The following is a 17,595-nucleotide window of genomic DNA, read 5'->3' as shown; positions in this document are numbered from 1 at the left end:
CACTCATTTGCCAATACTAAGCCGCCATAAATTCTGGAATCACAGTTTGAAGCTTAAAAGAAATGCAGACTTGGAAATGAAGTTACTATCTCAGAAGACATTCATAGGCTTACATGTATGAATCAGTTGCTGTGGCTGATTCTGCAATGCAAACCTCTGCTCGATTAGTGGACCTCAGCCTCAAGAAATGTGTGCTAAAATCAAGGCCTTAATAAGAAGACCCATATTTCTAGAATTTTATAGAGGAGTACATGAATCTTAAAATAAGTTTCTATGTATGTGGTCAATTTGGTGCAATGTCCCAACTGGGTCTATCTAGAACTGTAGGAAATAATCCAACATCACTGATAGCTCTTCACAATAATATGTGCTTCCTACTTACCTCCTAAAGTCTCCAATTATAGGAACGCCTGGGTGGCTCAGTCGTTGGGCGTCTGCCTTCGGCTCAGGTCATGATCCCAGGGTCCTGGGGTCGAGCCCCGCATCGGGCTCCCTTCTCCGTGGGAAGCCTGCTTCTCCCTCTCCCACTCCCCCTGCTTGTGTTCCCTCTCTCTCTGTGTCTCTCTCGGTCAAGAAAATAAATAAGATCATTCTTTTTTGTGGCGCCTCGGAGGCGGTAGGCTGCTTCAGGATGAAGCTGAACATCTCTTTCCCAGCTACTGGCTGCCAGAAACTCATTGAAGTGGACAATGAACGCAAACTTCGTACCTTTTATGAGAAGCGTATGGCCACAGAAGTTGCTGCTGATGCTCTGGGTGAAGAATGGAAGGGTTATGTGGTCTGAATCAGTGGTGGCAATGACAAACAAGGCTTCCCCATGAAGCAGGGTGTCTTGACCCTTGGTCGTATCCGCCTGCTGCTGAGTAAGGGGCATTCCTGCTATAGACCAAGGAGGACTGGAGAGAGAAAGTGCAAATCCGTCCGGGGTTGCATTGTGGATGCCAATCCCACTGTTCTCAACTTGGTCATTGTAAAAAAAGGGGAGAAGGATATTCCTGGACTCACTGATACTACTGTGCCTCGTTGCCTGGGGCCCAAAAGAGCCAGCAGAATCCACAAACTTTTCAATCTCTCTAAAGAAGATGATGTTCACCAGTATGTTGTGAGAAAGCCCCTAAACAAAGAAGGTAAGAAACCTAGAACCAAAGTGCCTAAGATTCAGCATCTTGTTACTCCACGTGTCCTCCAGCACAAACGGCGTTGTATTGCTTTGAAGAAGCAGCGCACTAAGAAAAATAAGAAAGAGGCTGCAGAATATGCTAAACTTTTGGCCAAGAGAATGAAGGAGGCCAAAGAAAAACGCCAGGAACAGATTGCCAAGAGACGGAGGCTGTCCTCTCTGAGAGCTTCTACCTCTAAGTCTGAGTCCAGTCAAAAATGAGATTTTCTGTGAGTGACAAATAAATAAGATCAGACATCAAAAAAAAAAAAAGAAAGAAGATCTTTAAAAAAAATAAAAATAAAGTCTCCAATTATAGAACAATCTTTTAAATAGTATTATTACCTTGATGGAAGTTGGTCAAAATTCTCAATTATACCTTTATCTGTGTACTTTTATATTTTCTATTTTTGGTGACTGATAAAAATAAGCTATATTAACATTTTAAATATTTCTCCAACTTTCTGTTTTGAAAAATTTCAAACCACAATTGAAATAATACTAAAATATTAATACTGCCATTAAAAAAAAAGTGATCACTACAAAGTCATTTCCTTTTTTGACAAGGGTATTTGAAAGACAAAGTACATCAGGTATTATGGACTGCATCTGGGAGGAATTGGCACACTTTCTAATCCCTCAACCTGGAGGGGGCATCATTCCCTAAATTCTAAAGAGGTACCAAGTTTGTTTGCTGATGCCCTAGGACAAAGTTAAACTGGGGGTGGGAGTGGGGAGAATAGGTGGAGCCATAGTTTATAAAAGATCCTAAAGATGCTGTGTTACTCTAAAAGGAAGCTTCCTGGGAGAACTTCAACAATGACCTGGCTACAGACCAGATTTGCAAATGACATAAAATTAGCAAGTAAAATTACTCATTAGGAATACTTAATGATCCTCCAAACATGAATAGGTTAAAAGAATTAGCCTAATTTAATAAAAATTAATATAACTACATGGAAAGTGTTGGACACAAACTTCAATGAAGTATAAGAAGAAGCCTAACTCGGGGCGCCTGGGTGGCTCAGTCGTTAAGTGTCTGCCTTCAGCTCGGGTCATGATCTTGGAGTCCTGGGATTGAGCCCCGCATCGGGCTCCCTGCTCGGCAGGAAGCCTGCTTCTCCCTCTCTCACTCCCCCTGCTTGTGTTCCTTCTCTCACTGTGTCTCTCTCTATCAAATAAATAAAATCTTTAGAAAAAAAAAAAAGAAGAAGCCTAACTCAGCACATGAATACTTTAAAAGTACCTACTTGTTAAAATTTTAATCTTATTAGGAATGAAAAGGGAAATATTGCTGCTCCAAAAGCTAATGTTCTCCCAAGATTCATTTAAAGAAATATACTATGTAAAATATAGGCAATAAGAATCTCATTCTATTTTGTTATCTGGATGTTACTTTGTTCAGTTCAGGGCACCTGACTTTAGGAAAAACACTGGCATAATGAATCTTGTTTATTAGCATACACAATGGATAAGGAACATTGAAGGAATTTATATATAGCTAGGTTGGTAGTGGTGGTGGCGGAGGGAGTGCGGAGCTGTTGAGGGGAAGGACAGGATGATGATCTTCAAGTACTTAACTCTTTTGTGGAATCAGGCTAATTACATTCTGCAAGACTACAGGGGTCAAAATATGGAGATGTGTTGAGAGCCTACTGTATGCCAGGTCCTTTGCAATAGCTGGATCTTATAAGGCAGTGTGTTTCTGAGTAAATCTAACAAAACTGGGAAGGGAGTGAATATTCCCTCCCTTGAGGAGTCCAAGGAAAGGTTATCCATGATTCTCAAATCTGTCTGTACCTTTGTATCTAATTTAACTGGTTTGAGGGTAGAGCCTAGGTATCAGAATTTTTTCAAAGCACCCCAGCTATTTTAAGATTTTACTTATTTATGAGAGAGAGAGAGACATAGCGGGCAGGGGGAAGAGCAGAGGGAGAGGGACAAGTAGACTCTGTTCTGAGCGCGGAGCCCATTACAGGGCCTGATCTCAGGACCCTGAGATCATGACCTGAGATGAAACCAAGAGTCAGATGCTTAACCAACTGAACCACCCAGGTGCCCCACTCCCCAGCTATTTATAATGGGCAGTTGGGTTTGAGAAATATTAGGCTAGATAACTGTCTGGATGTAAATTAAATGTGAAATTAAAATGGAGAGGAAGGTAAATGGAAATTAATATTTATTACATATTATATGCCAGGCATTGTGCTTGGCATTTTCACACTCTAACCTGTATTAACTATGTTAATACTTGGAATCTTTTAACACAGTGCCTGGCACATAGTAAACTCCCAAATGTATGCTTTCTACAACCTTATAATGGCATTCTCCAAATACAGCCTGGGAGAATATTAGCTTATAAAACAGGTTATTATCATCCCTGCATTATGGACAAGGAAACCAAGGCTCAGAAAAGGTATTTATTTTGGCTAATGCACTAGTTAGTAGATTGTAAAACTGTGATTTAATCCCAGTTTAAAGCTAGTGTGTCCAGGTACCTGGCTGGCTCAGTCAATAGAGCATGTGACTCTTGATCTCGGAGTTGTAAGTTCAAGCCCCATGTTGGATGCAGAAATTACTTAATAAAATCTTTGAATAAATAAAGCTAGTGTGTCTTCCCTGTCTCTTCAGGCCACTAATAAGAAATCTGGGTATTTATAAAAATTAGCAGCTTCCTTAAGTGGCCCTTTTTACTTTTAATAGAACCATTTCTTCCGGGCGCCTGGGTGGCTCAGTCGTTAAGCGTCTGCCTGCGGCTCAGGTCATGATCCCAGGGTCCTGGGATTGAGCCCCGCATCGGGCTCCCTGCTCAGCGGGAAGCCTGCTTCTCCCTCTCCCACTCCCCCTGCTTGTGTTCCCTCTCTCGCTGTGTCTCTCTCTGTCAAATAAATAAATAAAATCTTTAAAAAAAAAAAAAAAAAAAGAACCATTTCTTCCTGACCTATTCTCAAAAAAATTACATTAAATGCAAATCATGAAAAAGTGAAGCCAAAAAGTAGACATTTTCCTAATGTGGCCTGACAGAAACTCTTCTGTAAGTCTTGAGAACCGCAGAGGCCAAAGAAAATGTATTAAAGTGGCCCTTCAGAACTGAAATAAAACACTTGAAGCAAACATGGAGAAAGCACTGCTCACAAATGAAATACCTCCCTTATAGTGAATGGATAAATATTATATCCATCACATTCATAGTCTAGACTTTAATTATATATTGAGGGAGGGGAAGTTAGCCCTGAAAGGATGGTCCTGAACATCTCTGACACCTTTTTGCCATCTTAATCCTGAGTTTTCTTGTGCACATGACTGGTTTGAGTATGTGAATTTGCTGAAGAGGAAACATTCAAAGAAAAATACCCCCTCAATGAGACAGTGCGTTCCTCAAGAGCAAGGACAACCTTCACTTTACTATCCCATATAATCCTTAATAACCAATACAACATAATAATCGCTGCAAGGCTCCACTGCAAGGCTACACTACTTTTCAAAAATAAAATATGCTTCAAGTGGTGAGCATTGAATTGACCTGATGCAATGCTAGATTCAGATTCTTTTTTTCTGTTGCCTGGCCAATTGTTAGAAATTTAGAGCCTATGTTAACATACACAAAATGGTGTATTTGATAACTGAAATTTTCTTTTCTGAGCTTCATGTACTGTTTCTGTTCTAAGCTACATTTTTATAAACCAAAAATACAGAATATTTTATTCTAGAAAAATATGAAGCTACAGGTCCTATTAAATACTGTTAAGGGACTCCTTTAGATAACCCAATATAGTAACTACCAGTGCCAATTTGACACCCAGATGTACCCTACTTATATCCAGAAACATAATTTTATGCATTATGTTTTGCAAAGTATGGAGTATATCTTTTTTTTTAATAAGATATTATTTATTTGTCAGAGAGAGCGAGCACAAGCAGGCGGAGCAGCAGGCAGAGGGAGAAGCAGGCTCCCTGCTGAGCAAGGAGCCCTTCACAGGACTCAATCCCAGGACCCTGGGATCATGACCTGAGCCGAAGGCAAACACTTAACAGACTGAGCCACCCAGGCATCTTGCAAAGTACTGAGTATATCTTAGGTACTCAAGGAAAAGTTGATAAAGGACATTTCATTTTTACCCTTTTACCCACTGGCATCTAGCTATACTTTAACCATCTTAAATTTTAACTAGATAACCCTTGTCTTAAAGTCACAAAAAATTTCATGGAGGAAAGTTTAATTTTCACATGTATTTTATACACTTTGAGATATTCAAGAAGCCTAGAACCATGCTGTCCCATCTAATTTAAAATTTACCAGTAGCACAAAAAAATGGGTAGTTTTTATTAATATATTTATATGTACTTATCAAAAATATTACCATTTCAACATGCAATCAATTTACAAAATTGAGGTATTTCACATTTTTTCCATACTAAGTCTTTGAAATCCAGTGTGTATTTTATACTCAGAGCAGACCTCAATTTGGACTAGACACATTTCAAGTGCTCAGTAGCCACTGGTGGCTAATGGCTACTGTATTGGACAGCACATGTCTAGAGTCTAACTCCTATCTCCAGTGTTAAGTCACCTTAAAATATACAAAAATAAAGCACATAATTGTTGATCCAAAGTTAAGTAATGCTCTTGTTAAAATGGCAAGTGAAAGGTTAAATGTTACAGGGTTTAGACTTTTCTAATCACTTAAACAAGAAACTTGCTTTTAAGAAAGGCTTTGTAAATTTTTTTACGTCAATTTTACAATTGCCTTAAAAACCGTAAGTCTTTCTGGGTACTAGGGTATTTTGTTCTTTTTTTCCATTTGAGTTATTCATTTTGTCATTCAGTATTTATCTAGTAACAACTATGAGCAAAACATGCTAGAAGCATAAAAGATATCCCATCACCTCTGCTTTCACAAAGCTTCCAAACTAGATAGAAAGGGAAAGAGTGAAAAATCTGTGAAAATGTATTTGTATTTTACTGTATCACCTTGTCATTTGTCTGCTTATCAGTTTTTCCCCAATTCTTTAACAATAAAGGGAATGACTTTATCTTCTTATTCTTATCTTCCCAAGGCCTGACAAAATGCCTAAGTATTTGTGGAATTCACTGTTAACAAACTATATGTTATTTTCTAGAAAAGAAGTCCCTGTAAGCACACCAAGTACTTGAGAAGACATTTCATTTTCCCTAAGGGAACAGAAAAGCTGTAAGGCAGAAAAGTTACCTCTCAGGCCTTGAAAAATTTGACACAAATAGAAGGTGGGGAGGTTTGAAGAAAAGAATGAATAAGTTTTTACAGCTAAGAAAGTATGAGGATAGAAGAATTTATCACTTATGATAGAAATTGTTTGCTTATTAAATGTGCAAGTGAACAAAATTAGAACCCAAATGACCTGAGAATATCATTTACAGAGACAGAAATGGAGGCTTTAAGGAAGTGGTGGTGCTATACAAGCTATATAGAAAAAAGTGACATCATGAGTAAGCACTTGCAATTGTTAATTTTATTTTATTTTTTTAAAGATTTCATTTTATTTGAGAGAGAGAGAGAGCACAAGAGGGGGTAAGGTCAGAGGGAGAAGCAGACTCCTTGCCAAACAGGGAGCCCGACGTGGGACTCGATCCCGGGACTCTGGGATCATGAACTGAGCCGAAGGCAGCCACTTAGCCAACTGAGCCACCCAGGCGCCCTGTTAACATTTTAAAGCCAAACCCATAGCAACAACCCTCCCAACCTTGCAAGGTACAGCAGTGTGCCCTAGTTCCTTACTTTTGGGATAATGTCTATTGTATCCATTTTTAGAACTTTAAATTCTATAATCTGTTATTTTGAATAATTTCTTCACGCATGTTTATGGGCGGAGTGAAAAATAAGAAATCTAGCAGAGTAACATGCTTTTATTTTACTAGGACACATATAAGGAAAAACAAATATGCCAATGTTACATTTCCAATTTGACAGGGCAATCTCACAAGTATTTATATTTAGGGAAAAAAAACAACACATCAATTACTAAGTTGTTACCAGGATAAATTATCAAGTAAGACAATCAAGCAAACATCTTTTGTAGGTTATTCTTCCATGAGAACAACAATTTCCAGCCTTCAGATTCTGACAAAATCAAATTACACAAATTATATTTCTAAGGATACAGTTTTAACAGAAACAAGAAGTTGAAAACTCTCATATTCATTTAAGTCTCTATATCTTACAGGAAAGTAAAACTGTTATTTTTTCCAAATATTCCCAATTGAAAGCAAAAATAAAGCCTATACCGCTCAATTTTCCCAGTAAGCAGAAATAGAAAATGTTATTTTACTAAACACCAAAAAACAAAAAACACAGTATCAATCTTCTGAATAAATTAAATCAAATGAAAACAAGAGAAAGCACCCAAAGTTGCTTTGTTTCTTTAAAGAACTCTTCTCTAGGCAATACACTTAACACTCCAATCCCTTTCAATTCTCCCATGGAAATCCTGAGAAAAACTATTTCTCCTCCCATTACCACTGAAAGAGAAAACCTCTTCCTTGAAGGCTCTGTCAGCCAGTCTTAATCTTAGTCCAATTTTTATCTTGCTCATTTTTGCCTGTGGTCTTCTGTTCAGTTTTCCCCGCTTAGGGCACCCAACACAATCTCTGGTTCTTCCATCCACCATGAACTAGATCTGTCTCCCTTTAAACGCTCTAGGTGTCACTAAAGGGGGTGGAGGGTGGGGAAGAGAGCAGAGGGAAATAAGAGCTCCAGCAATCTATTTTACAGGACAACCTGTCCCTGGAAATAATGAAGAGCTAAAGCCAAATTAAACTAAAAGGACTGCTTTTGCAGACGCTTTTGAGCTATTTTTTTTTTTTTTTTTTTTTAAGAGACAGGAGACAGACAGATGGAGAAAAAGTGTACTGCCACCCTGGCATTTAATCACGTTCAGGGTAAGGAGAGGAGGCACAAGAGGTATACCTAAGTTTTGTGTGAATTTACTAGTTGAGGCTGAGAAAACCTGGTAGTTAGAATGGACACCATCCTTACTCTGGCCATAAGAATAAGGTCTAACTTGTCACTAGCTTGATCACTACCTTGACAGTAGTGTTCTGGATCATGGAGATGGAGGGAAGAGGGGGGTGAGGAATCAAGGAGGTCTTCTGGGGAGAGGAATGGAAGGGTCTTTTGTGTGCTGGCAGGAAACCTGGGTCCACCAGCAGTTCTAGAGATTCTGGTCTACCAGAAACCAGACAGGAGGGCTGACAATTATCTGCAAGGTAGGCAGGAGCCCAAAGTGGGTGGGCATAGCCAGTAGTAGGCAGTAGGAGGTGACCAGAGGTACAAGAGCAATGGAGTTACATAAATCACATAGACCAAGTGGCACACTGCTGCTCTCTCTGCCCCACAATTGTCCACAGGCTATGTGCCTGTACTAAAGGCAAAGCTGGAATTCCAGGTGCTAAGAGCCAGACCAAAGGCCCTGGACACAAACAGGGTCCATGCAGTGCAGATAAAGGTAATGCAATTTACAGCTTGGCCTAGGAGTTAACGTAAATCATGACCATGCAGCATGTGATAGTAATGCAGAATGGCATGAAGGCCATGTGGAAATGGAGGAGCATGGCCTTGAAAGTCTCAATCTTGAGGTTGAGAAAACAATGTCCAGAGGAAAAAGGTTGTAGAAATGTCAGGAAAGGAAAAAAAAAAGGCAGAAGGCATACCCATTTCTGTTGTCCAAGCACAGGTCCAGCAAGAGGTGGTAGGGGACCTTGTGCAGCATTTCCAAAGGCTGAGATTAACCAGACTGGAATCCAAAGGGCCTGGGGATCTCTACTGGCTCTCTTATTGGGCGACGTCTGGCTCTACGGACTCCTTCACGCAACAGGTAATACTGCAGTGGATTTGGCCACAAATCCTCTTTGATAATTTCAGCAATCTTGTCAGACTCTGGAAGGCTGTGGTCTGAAAACCAGGTGAAGAAATTGCAGACGACATCTTGGCTCCTGCGAATGAAGGACTGGGGTTCATGGCCCCGGCGCCATATGATTGGAGTAGAAAGAGACACCACTCGGCCAGAGGCTCTGACCTCATATTCTTTGACAATAAGCTTGTTTCTGAAGTAAGGGTTTCTTCGAAAGAAGAACTTGAATTTGCAGCCAGTTCTAGGGTGTCTGAGCTCCTTTACCTCCAAATTGGTTATGTATCTTAACATCTCTGCATCTTGGCCCCTAATCATGGGGGACAGCTGGGGGTGGTTCCGAAAGGCAGTGACCCAGAAGCCCGGGATATTCTGAATGATGTAGTTTCTCCTCTCCAGGTAGTGACGACGCATCCGCCCAAATTTATGCTCCAGTTGCTGAAAGGCCCTGTCAGCCTGAGCATTCACAGTGTCCAGTTCCAACTGGATGGCTTCCAGGGGGTTCATGCGGAGATCCATATTCAAGGGTCGGGGCCCTGCTTCTTCCTTCACCTCCTCTACCACTCTATTTTCCTCAATCATTTCTATTTCTTCACCTACTTGCTTCTCTATCTCCATCTTCTGCTCCACCACCACCTCCTCCTCCTCCTCCTTCACTTCTTCCTTCACCACCTCCTCATCCACTGCTACCGAGAAAATGGCGCACTTCTCAGGCTCCACTTCCTTGGCCTTCACCTCTGCCAACACCTCAGACCCCGGCCCCTCTGGCTTCTCCCCACCTGGGCCGCGCGGCTCTCCACTCTGACAGCCATTTTTCAGGCTGTTGTCCGTTACCACGGACACCGACACAGCTTCCAGGCCTTCCGTGAGAGGCGGAGCCTCCGCCTGCGCCGCTTCGGTCGCTGCGAAACCGCGATCCCCACCGCCTCGGATCTGGGCAGGGTGGCCACAGCCCGCGGGGGCGTGGAAGGCTCCCCGCTCCTCTGGAAGCTGAGGCGGTGGGAGCGCGACCGTGTTCAAGCTTCCCGCACCCGGCTCCGCCATCACCTGCGACACCTCGGTTTCCTCACGGAGCTTCAGGCACTGGCGTGGGTCTCCTGGGGCACGGTCGGGAATCGTGAGACTGCCGGCTTGGGGGAAAAGGGACCTCTCAGCCCCAGCCAGGCCGCTCATGTCAGCAGCAGCCTGACCAACAGTACATTAACGGCTGTTTTCCTCACAGAAGCCACCCGCTCGCCAGCCGGCGGTTGGCACCACCCACCCTCTAATCTCGCGAGCGTCTCCGCGAGGTTGACGTCTGACGTCAGGGCCGTATATCCCACCAGAACGCGAGAAGTTGCTGCTTTTGCTCCGCCCTTGCCTGCCGTCCTAGCTTGTTGTAGTTTCACTTCTGTGAATTTAGTGGGGTGAAGCCGTAATTTGACTTACGTTAATAAATGTATTTCGGACTCAGAGACTGAAGGCAGTGAGGACCCTCCCTGCGATGCCTCTGGAAACTGCCTCCAGCATGTAAGCTGGGGTAATTGTAGCGATCACAGCACTACACTGCCAGTTGTTGTCTGAAAACATGTTTTACTGGTTTTGCCTAAGTATTTTTCAGGCAGGAAGGTAAATCTATTCCTTGTTACCCTGTAATAGCCAGGAGCAAAAACCTCTTTATTTTTAAACTAACTTGAATAGCAAATTGTTTCTCTTTTCTCAAGTGGAAATGACTGGCCTCTAACATTACTGGGGAAAAAAAATTACTCCGCGGCTTTTTACCACTAGAGTGACGCATAGTATTCCTTGCTAGTTCTAAATTTATACTCTGCCTCAAAGAAGAGTTTGTGCTACATAATGTTTGCAGGAATTAAGCCAGGGTCAATTCGCTGAATCTTGCTTCGTGGCCCCTCACTGCAGGAAATTAGAAAAGCTATTTCAGTCCAATAATCTATTCACGAATTTAGTTCTGCAGAGAGGTAGGAAAGGTTGTCCCTATTGAAGTATGTATTCATGGCAGTCAGTTCATAGAGCTTAAGAGGGATGCCGGTGTCTGGTTGTTTTAGTTTGTTGACTTGTGAAGAAAACTGGTGTTAGAGAGTTACAAGACCTCAGAGAAATACCAGTGGGGGACCTCCCTCCACCATTTTTATAAAGAAAAGCTAATTAAAATGGATAATCAAGATAGTCTTGAAGTAGAAAACTTGCAGAATGCCAGTGTGCAGTTAGTTGACTCAAGGTGCAAAACAGGCCAACTTTTTTTCTATTTGCTTTGCTTTGGATTGTAGGCTTTTTTTTTTTTTTAAGATTTTATTTATTTATTCGTGAGAGACAGAGAGAGAGAGGCAGAGGGAGAAGCAGGCTCCCAAGGAGCAGGGAGCCCGATGCGGGACTCGATCCCAGGACCCTGGGATCATGACCTGAGCCGAAGGCAGACGCTTAACCGTCTGAGCCACCCAGGCGCCCTGGATTGTAGGCTGTTTTAATAATGGCCCCCAAAGATGTCCTCCTCCTAATCATCAGAACCTGTGAATATGTTCTCTTCTGTGGCAGAAGGGACTTTGCAGATATGGTTAGGTTAAAGATTTGAAGATGGGCAGATTACACTGGATTATGCAGGTGGGACCCATGTAATTACAATGGTCCTTATAAGAAGGAGGTTGGAGTGTCAGTCTTTGAATATATGACAATCAAAGCAGAGGGGAGAAAAGAGAAAGAGATTTGAAGGTGCTGTGCTGCGGACTTTGAAGATGGAGGAAGGAAACCAGGATCCAAGGAATAAAGGCAGTCTCTAGAATCTGGAAAGTAAGGAAATAGATTCTCCCATAGAGCCTCCAAAGGAACGCAGCACTGCCAACATCTTTATGATGTCTAACCTCCAGAATATAAAAAAAATTAGTTTGTGTGGTTTTAAACTACTAAGTTTGTGATAATTTGTTACTAAAGCAATAGGAAATGAATACTGCTTGGATTGAAGTTTGGTTGCATCTCTGTGTGTGTCATGTTTTTCCTAGCAGCAGCTCCTCCGTCCTTGTCCATTGCTTCCTCTGAGCTCCTGCCTCCTGCCCAACAGCTGTGATGTATCATATCCTAAGCCTCTTGGTTATCGAGACCAGAATTAGGCAATATCCAGAAAGAGAAAATTAAAGCCAAAACCTATCACAAAAGATATCTGACAAGACGGTAAACTGCAGAAGGACAGGGTCATAGTTTTGTTTACCACTGTTTACTAGTACCTAGCACACTGCCTTGCACAGTGTTACATTATCAGAATGTTAAATACAGGAACAAATGAACAGAATAGTTTCTCCTCCTGGTGTTTGGTGCTTGGCTGAAATTACTCTTGTAGATAAGAATGAGTAATGGAATTTTCCACAAGGCCCACTTCTTTCTTATTGCTGTGAAATCATCCTCTGTCTTGGAACTGGAATAATCTAATTTGGCCCAAAGTGGAAACTTTTATTACTCTAATATGCCTTCTGTTTTTAAGCAGAAGACTCTATTGCCAGGCTTTCACCAGAACTAGATGTGGCTTTATTTGTCAAAGGCACTATTATGATGTCTGCAAGTGTATTTAATTAGTGCTCTAACTGATAATGTTAGGAACAACTCCAGTGATAGATGGTGCATATAAATATAATCAGGATTCTGGTGAGTCTAAGTGTTGAGACACTGTGGAGAAACCTTTCCTTCTCTTACTATAAGTACATTTGGAAAAGCCATGATATGGGATATTTGGTTGAATATATACAGAAAATGAGGAAAAACTTAAATTTCTCCTAATTTTAATTGTCTGAAAGTCACAGTAGGGAAATGATGTGGTGAAAACTCTTCATTATAGAAGATGGAGAGTGTAAGTTACAGTCACTTTTGAATAAGGGAAGGTCCAGCAAGAAACAAGAATTTAGAGGGAAAAGCAGATTTGTGTATTCTATGCCATTTTTTTTTTTTTAAGAGAGAATCCTTTCATGGAAGAAAGAGCTCTTTAGGATTTCAGTCTGCACCAAGTTTCATGTGCTCAAGGAGTCATTTTGCCATGCAGGAAAAAAAAATATGGTTGCTATTTGCCACAGAAGATTGTACTTAATATATTAATAGTATTATTTGCAGCTACTACTTGCAGAAGTTTTTCCTTATCTTTTTGAACCTAAAGTCTTTTTTTTTTTTAAGATTTTATTTATTTATTTGACAGAGAGACAGCGAGAGAGGGAACACAAGCAGGGGGAGTGGGAGAGGGAGAAGCAGGCCTCCCGCAGAGCAGGAGCCCAATGCGGGGCTCGATCCCAGGACCCCGGGATCACGACCCGAGCCGAAGGCAGACGCCCAATGACTGAGCCACTCAGGTGCCCCGAACCTAAAGTCTTAAAAGGAATACGTGTCTCTTTTACATGACACACTCATCTTGCTATCTAAAACATTCTCTTTTTAGGCAGATACTGTTCATTCTCTAAGACCCTATCACAAACCTATCTTGCTTTAGAAAGTGCTAGGCATTTTATATGTATTAAATTGTCAAATTTTATAAAAGAGGAAACAATAACTGAGAGGTTAACTAACTTAACCAAGATCATACATAAAAACTCTTACATTCCTCCTCCTTTCTCCTAGGGGCAACTTTCTTGAACCACTCTATGACTCATTAATCTTCCTGCTCTGAATTCCTACAACTCTTTTTTATGAGCTGTGCCATGCAATTGAGCACTTAATTATACTCGTCCTCTTAGTGACTCTGGTTGTTTCATGCATGTCAGTCTCAGTATTCCAGCATCCCAGCGTCATCAGTGGGAGAGGACACAGTTGCTTCTTCTTTTGCATTTACTCAGCATAGCATGGAGCTGAGATTTTAGTAGACCCTTAATGATAGCTGTTGGTTTGAATAAAACAAAACTTTAAATCATCTTACAAAAACTAACGGTGTGTCTGTACTGACAGTACATTTTATTTTATGGGCGAGTATATTTTGGCTCTGCTTCATATTATTACCTTTGTGCATTTTTTAAAACTTAAATTCAATTAATTAACATGTAGTGTATTATTAGTTTCAGAGGGAGAGTTCAGTGATTCATCAGTCTTGTATAACACTCAGTGCCCTTTTTTGCATCTTTTAATATAAGATATATTTGTACATTACAGAGCATTTCTGTGGCAATTTGCAATAAACCTCACTACTCAAAAGGTAATCTAATCTTTTCTAATATGGTTCTGTGAGAAAATATTCACAAAAACCATGAAGTTATTTTGCATCATATCAAAGAATCACAGATTCTTCAGGAATGATTTCTCAGGTGATAAGGAGTTTAGCAGAAGCTCAGACATTTTTGTTTTGCAGAAAGATATGTTTTATGGTTGTAATTATAACTTTCATGTATTTACTGCTTCTGATGTACTGGCCACTGTTGTAAACACGATCCCATGTATTGTATCATTTAGTTCTTATAAAGAACCCTGTGAGTTAGTGCTATTATGACCTTTATTTTACTCACTAGGGAACTGAGGCAAAGAGAGACTGAGTTACTCATTCAAAAAGACATAAAAAATGGTGGACTCGGGGCACCTGGGTGGCTCCATCAGTTAAGCGTCCAACTCTTGATTTTGGCTCAGGTCATGATCTCAGGGTCATGGGATCAAGCCCTGCATTGGGCTCCACCCTCAATGAGCAGTTTACTTGAGAATCTCTCTCCCTCTACCCCTCTCCTTGCTTGCACTAAATAAACAAACAAACAAACAAACAAACAAACAAGGGGCGCCTCGGTGGCTCAGTCGGTTAAATGTCTGCCTTTGGCTCAGGTTATGATCCCAGGGTCCTGGGATCAAGTGCCGCGTCAGGCTCCCTGCTCAGTGGGGAGTCTGCTTCTGCCTCTACCCCTCCCCCCCTGCTCGTGATTTCTCTCTCTCTCTGTCTCTTGGATAAATAAATAAAATCTTTAAAAAACATTAAAAATAAATAAATAAAATCTTTAAAAAAATGATAGACCCATGATTTGGATCTAGGTAGTTTAACTGAAGAACTTGTGCTCTCTGTACAAAATGTGAAGTTACTCCCTAAAATAAGAGCATAAAACTATCCTCATTTAATGTTGAATTAATACACATTTATCTGCCTCCTATCCATTCCCCTATCCACAAGCATATTAATATTTGTTAGGAAAGTACGCCAGGATTTGCTTTCTGTTTAGAGGAAAAGTGGTTAATCATAATACCTAAATTCAGTATTTTGTAAACCCCGTCAGACCCCCATCACCTTTTTTAGCAAATTAGTCTTTACTTTCTTGACATGAAATTCATGGATAATATAACCCACCTACACAAATTAATAGAAAAACATAAATGTAATGAATTGACTCTGATATAAAAGAGAAGTAAAAGTAATTTATAATAGTATCTGTTTCAATATGCAAAGGCATTATCATGCCCACATTATAAGAAATGACAAAGTAGTTAGAAAGTTACACCTGTTGTTGTAATCACCATGGGTGGAGACTGATATAGGTAGGTTTTACTTGTGACTCAAATACCCTGAGTAGCATTCCTCTTGGTGACCAAATGTCGGTTAAGTTCTGGAAAAGAAAAAGGAAGAGTTCCCCAAGATTGCCATGGCTCCATATTTCTTCCATTGTAAAAAAATACATTTTCACCAAAAAAAAAAAGAAAAGAAATACATTTTCACATTTCTGCAACCAAAATATGTCTAATAAGCACTATCAGCCAGGTGTCAGTCATGACGTTGTTGTCATTGCCTGAGCATGTGAGAACTTAGTTGTTACTGATTTCATTCTGGACAAACTTTAAAGACCATCTGAAAAAGGGATGCAACCTGTAGTTTGAAAACTTTCCATCAATCTCTTTGGAAGTCTCAGAAAAGTGCCAACATCAAAACTTAAATAATTGATGTCTTTGTCCTTGAAGAAAATCATAGATACAAGAGTTGAGCACCGTTTTAAGAAATATAGCAACACCAGAGTAGTTGAGCGTAGGGAGGATAATATTGTTTGGAAAAACACGGATACTGACAACTCTGAGTCAAAAACTGTTGCAGAAAATTTTCTGAATATGAGGAAATTTTAGAAATACCCTAACAATTTATTTTGCTTTTGTTTTTCCTTTTATATATGTCCAAGTGTGATAGTTGATTTACATCTAAATAAAGTCTAAAAGAGCTTTTGAAAGATAGAGTAAAAATTCTGTATAAAAATGCATTGTGTCATAGTTTAATTGGCAATATTTTTCTTTTTTTCTGTCTTGGTGATATTTAAATAATACTATATTTTACAATTGATAATGTCTTAAATTAGATAAAATGCCATAGTTTCCTTCCGGGAATATTCACTGCATAGTAAAACAGTGCAAACATATTTCATTTTTACATGTAAAATGATGTTAAATTCCAGGCTCACATAAATAAATACAGGTGGTTTTCCCTCTCTGCAGTGGGACAGTTTTGTTGTTGTTAAGGACTTACTGTTGGTAAAAAGCATTCCTGACACTACCTAATGAAAGCGAATAACATTCTTTTTAATAGCCAAAATACACCTCCACAAATTTCTAATACACGCCAAAGGAGGGTACATCTACTGAGAATCTGTTACTTAGTGGGCATGGTATTCACATTGATTTTTCACTAGAGGGAGCAACTGGTCTTTAAGAAAGTGATGTGAACTTTGGAATGGTCTTTCACTATAAATGAAATACTCCTGTAAGTTAAATTGAATCATAATCTTTCACTCCCAGTATGCTGTAATTGTTATAAAGTAGTCTTCTCAAATAGGGCTTAGATTTGTTATGATGGCTTCTAATAATCAAATCAAGCCAAAATATCTCATAAGACCCTACCTACTCCAGCAAGGTCCCTACCTGTGTAGACTAGTCATTGACCTGGTTTCAAGTTCCAGCTCTGCCACTCACTGTTTAACCCAGGCAAGTCACTTCATCTCTCTGAGCCAGTGAATCTCTATGTTAAATAGAGATTGTTTTAAGATTTTATTTATTTATTTGAGAGAGAGTGAGAGAGCACGAGCAGTGAGGAGGGGCAGAGGGAGAGGGAGAAGCAGACTCCCCGCTGAGCAGGGAGCCTGAGGTGGGGCTTGATCCCAGAACCCTGAGATCATGATCTAAGCTGAAGGCAGACGCTTAACCAACTGAGACACCCAGGTGCCCCTAAATAGAGATTATGATACATACTTTACCAGCCTGTTAGGAAGATGAAATAAGATATGTGTAAAGTTTAGCACTGTAAGCTTTCAATGAATAAAAGGTAACAGTATTATTTGTATTGTTTTATGCTAATAAAACTTACATATATTAAAATTAAACTATTGTACAAGGTTCAATCAGGCACTAAATTCCATTCTAAAAATTGTGTTTAGGATTCAGACAATAAAGACATCCATGTGTATTAGAGTGGTCAGTGAAAACTTCATCCAGGAAATGAGACTTGAATTGGACTCTGCTATAGGTAAGAACTGAACAACATGAAAAAGAGGTGGGAATGAGGGCATAGTAATCACACTTGTTTACTGCTCCAGCTATTTCAACATGCATTCTAGACCTGTACTGTCCATTACAGTAGCCACTAG

The 17,595-nt window shown here is 40.2% G+C and overlaps 1 protein-coding gene and 1 pseudogene across 2 annotated transcripts; one reads left to right on the top strand and one right to left on the bottom strand.

The window, feature by feature from the left end:
* Positions 1-568: 568 nt before the first annotated feature.
* Positions 569-1,431, top strand: LOC116634255 (annotated as a pseudogene). Its single transcript, XR_004299923.1, has one exon. The product of XR_004299923.1 is annotated as a 40S ribosomal protein S6-like (transcript).
* Positions 1,432-7,025: 5,594 nt separating this feature from the next.
* Positions 7,026-10,315, bottom strand: TSPYL1 (TSPY like 1). The gene has a single exon (XM_032408021.1). It carries the CDS (start codon positions 10,214-10,216, stop codon positions 8,921-8,923), a length of 1,296 nt encoding a protein of 431 aa, XP_032263912.1. The 5' UTR covers positions 10,217-10,315; the 3' UTR covers positions 7,026-8,920.
* Positions 10,316-17,595: the final 7,280 nt, after the last annotated feature.

Source organism: Phoca vitulina, unplaced genomic scaffold, assembly GCF_004348235.1.
Source record: "Phoca vitulina isolate PV1807 unplaced genomic scaffold, GSC_HSeal_1.0 scaffold9, whole genome shotgun sequence".
NCBI lineage: Eukaryota > Metazoa > Chordata > Mammalia > Carnivora > Phocidae > Phoca > Phoca vitulina.
This window is presented reverse-complemented; position numbering and strand designations above follow the sequence as displayed.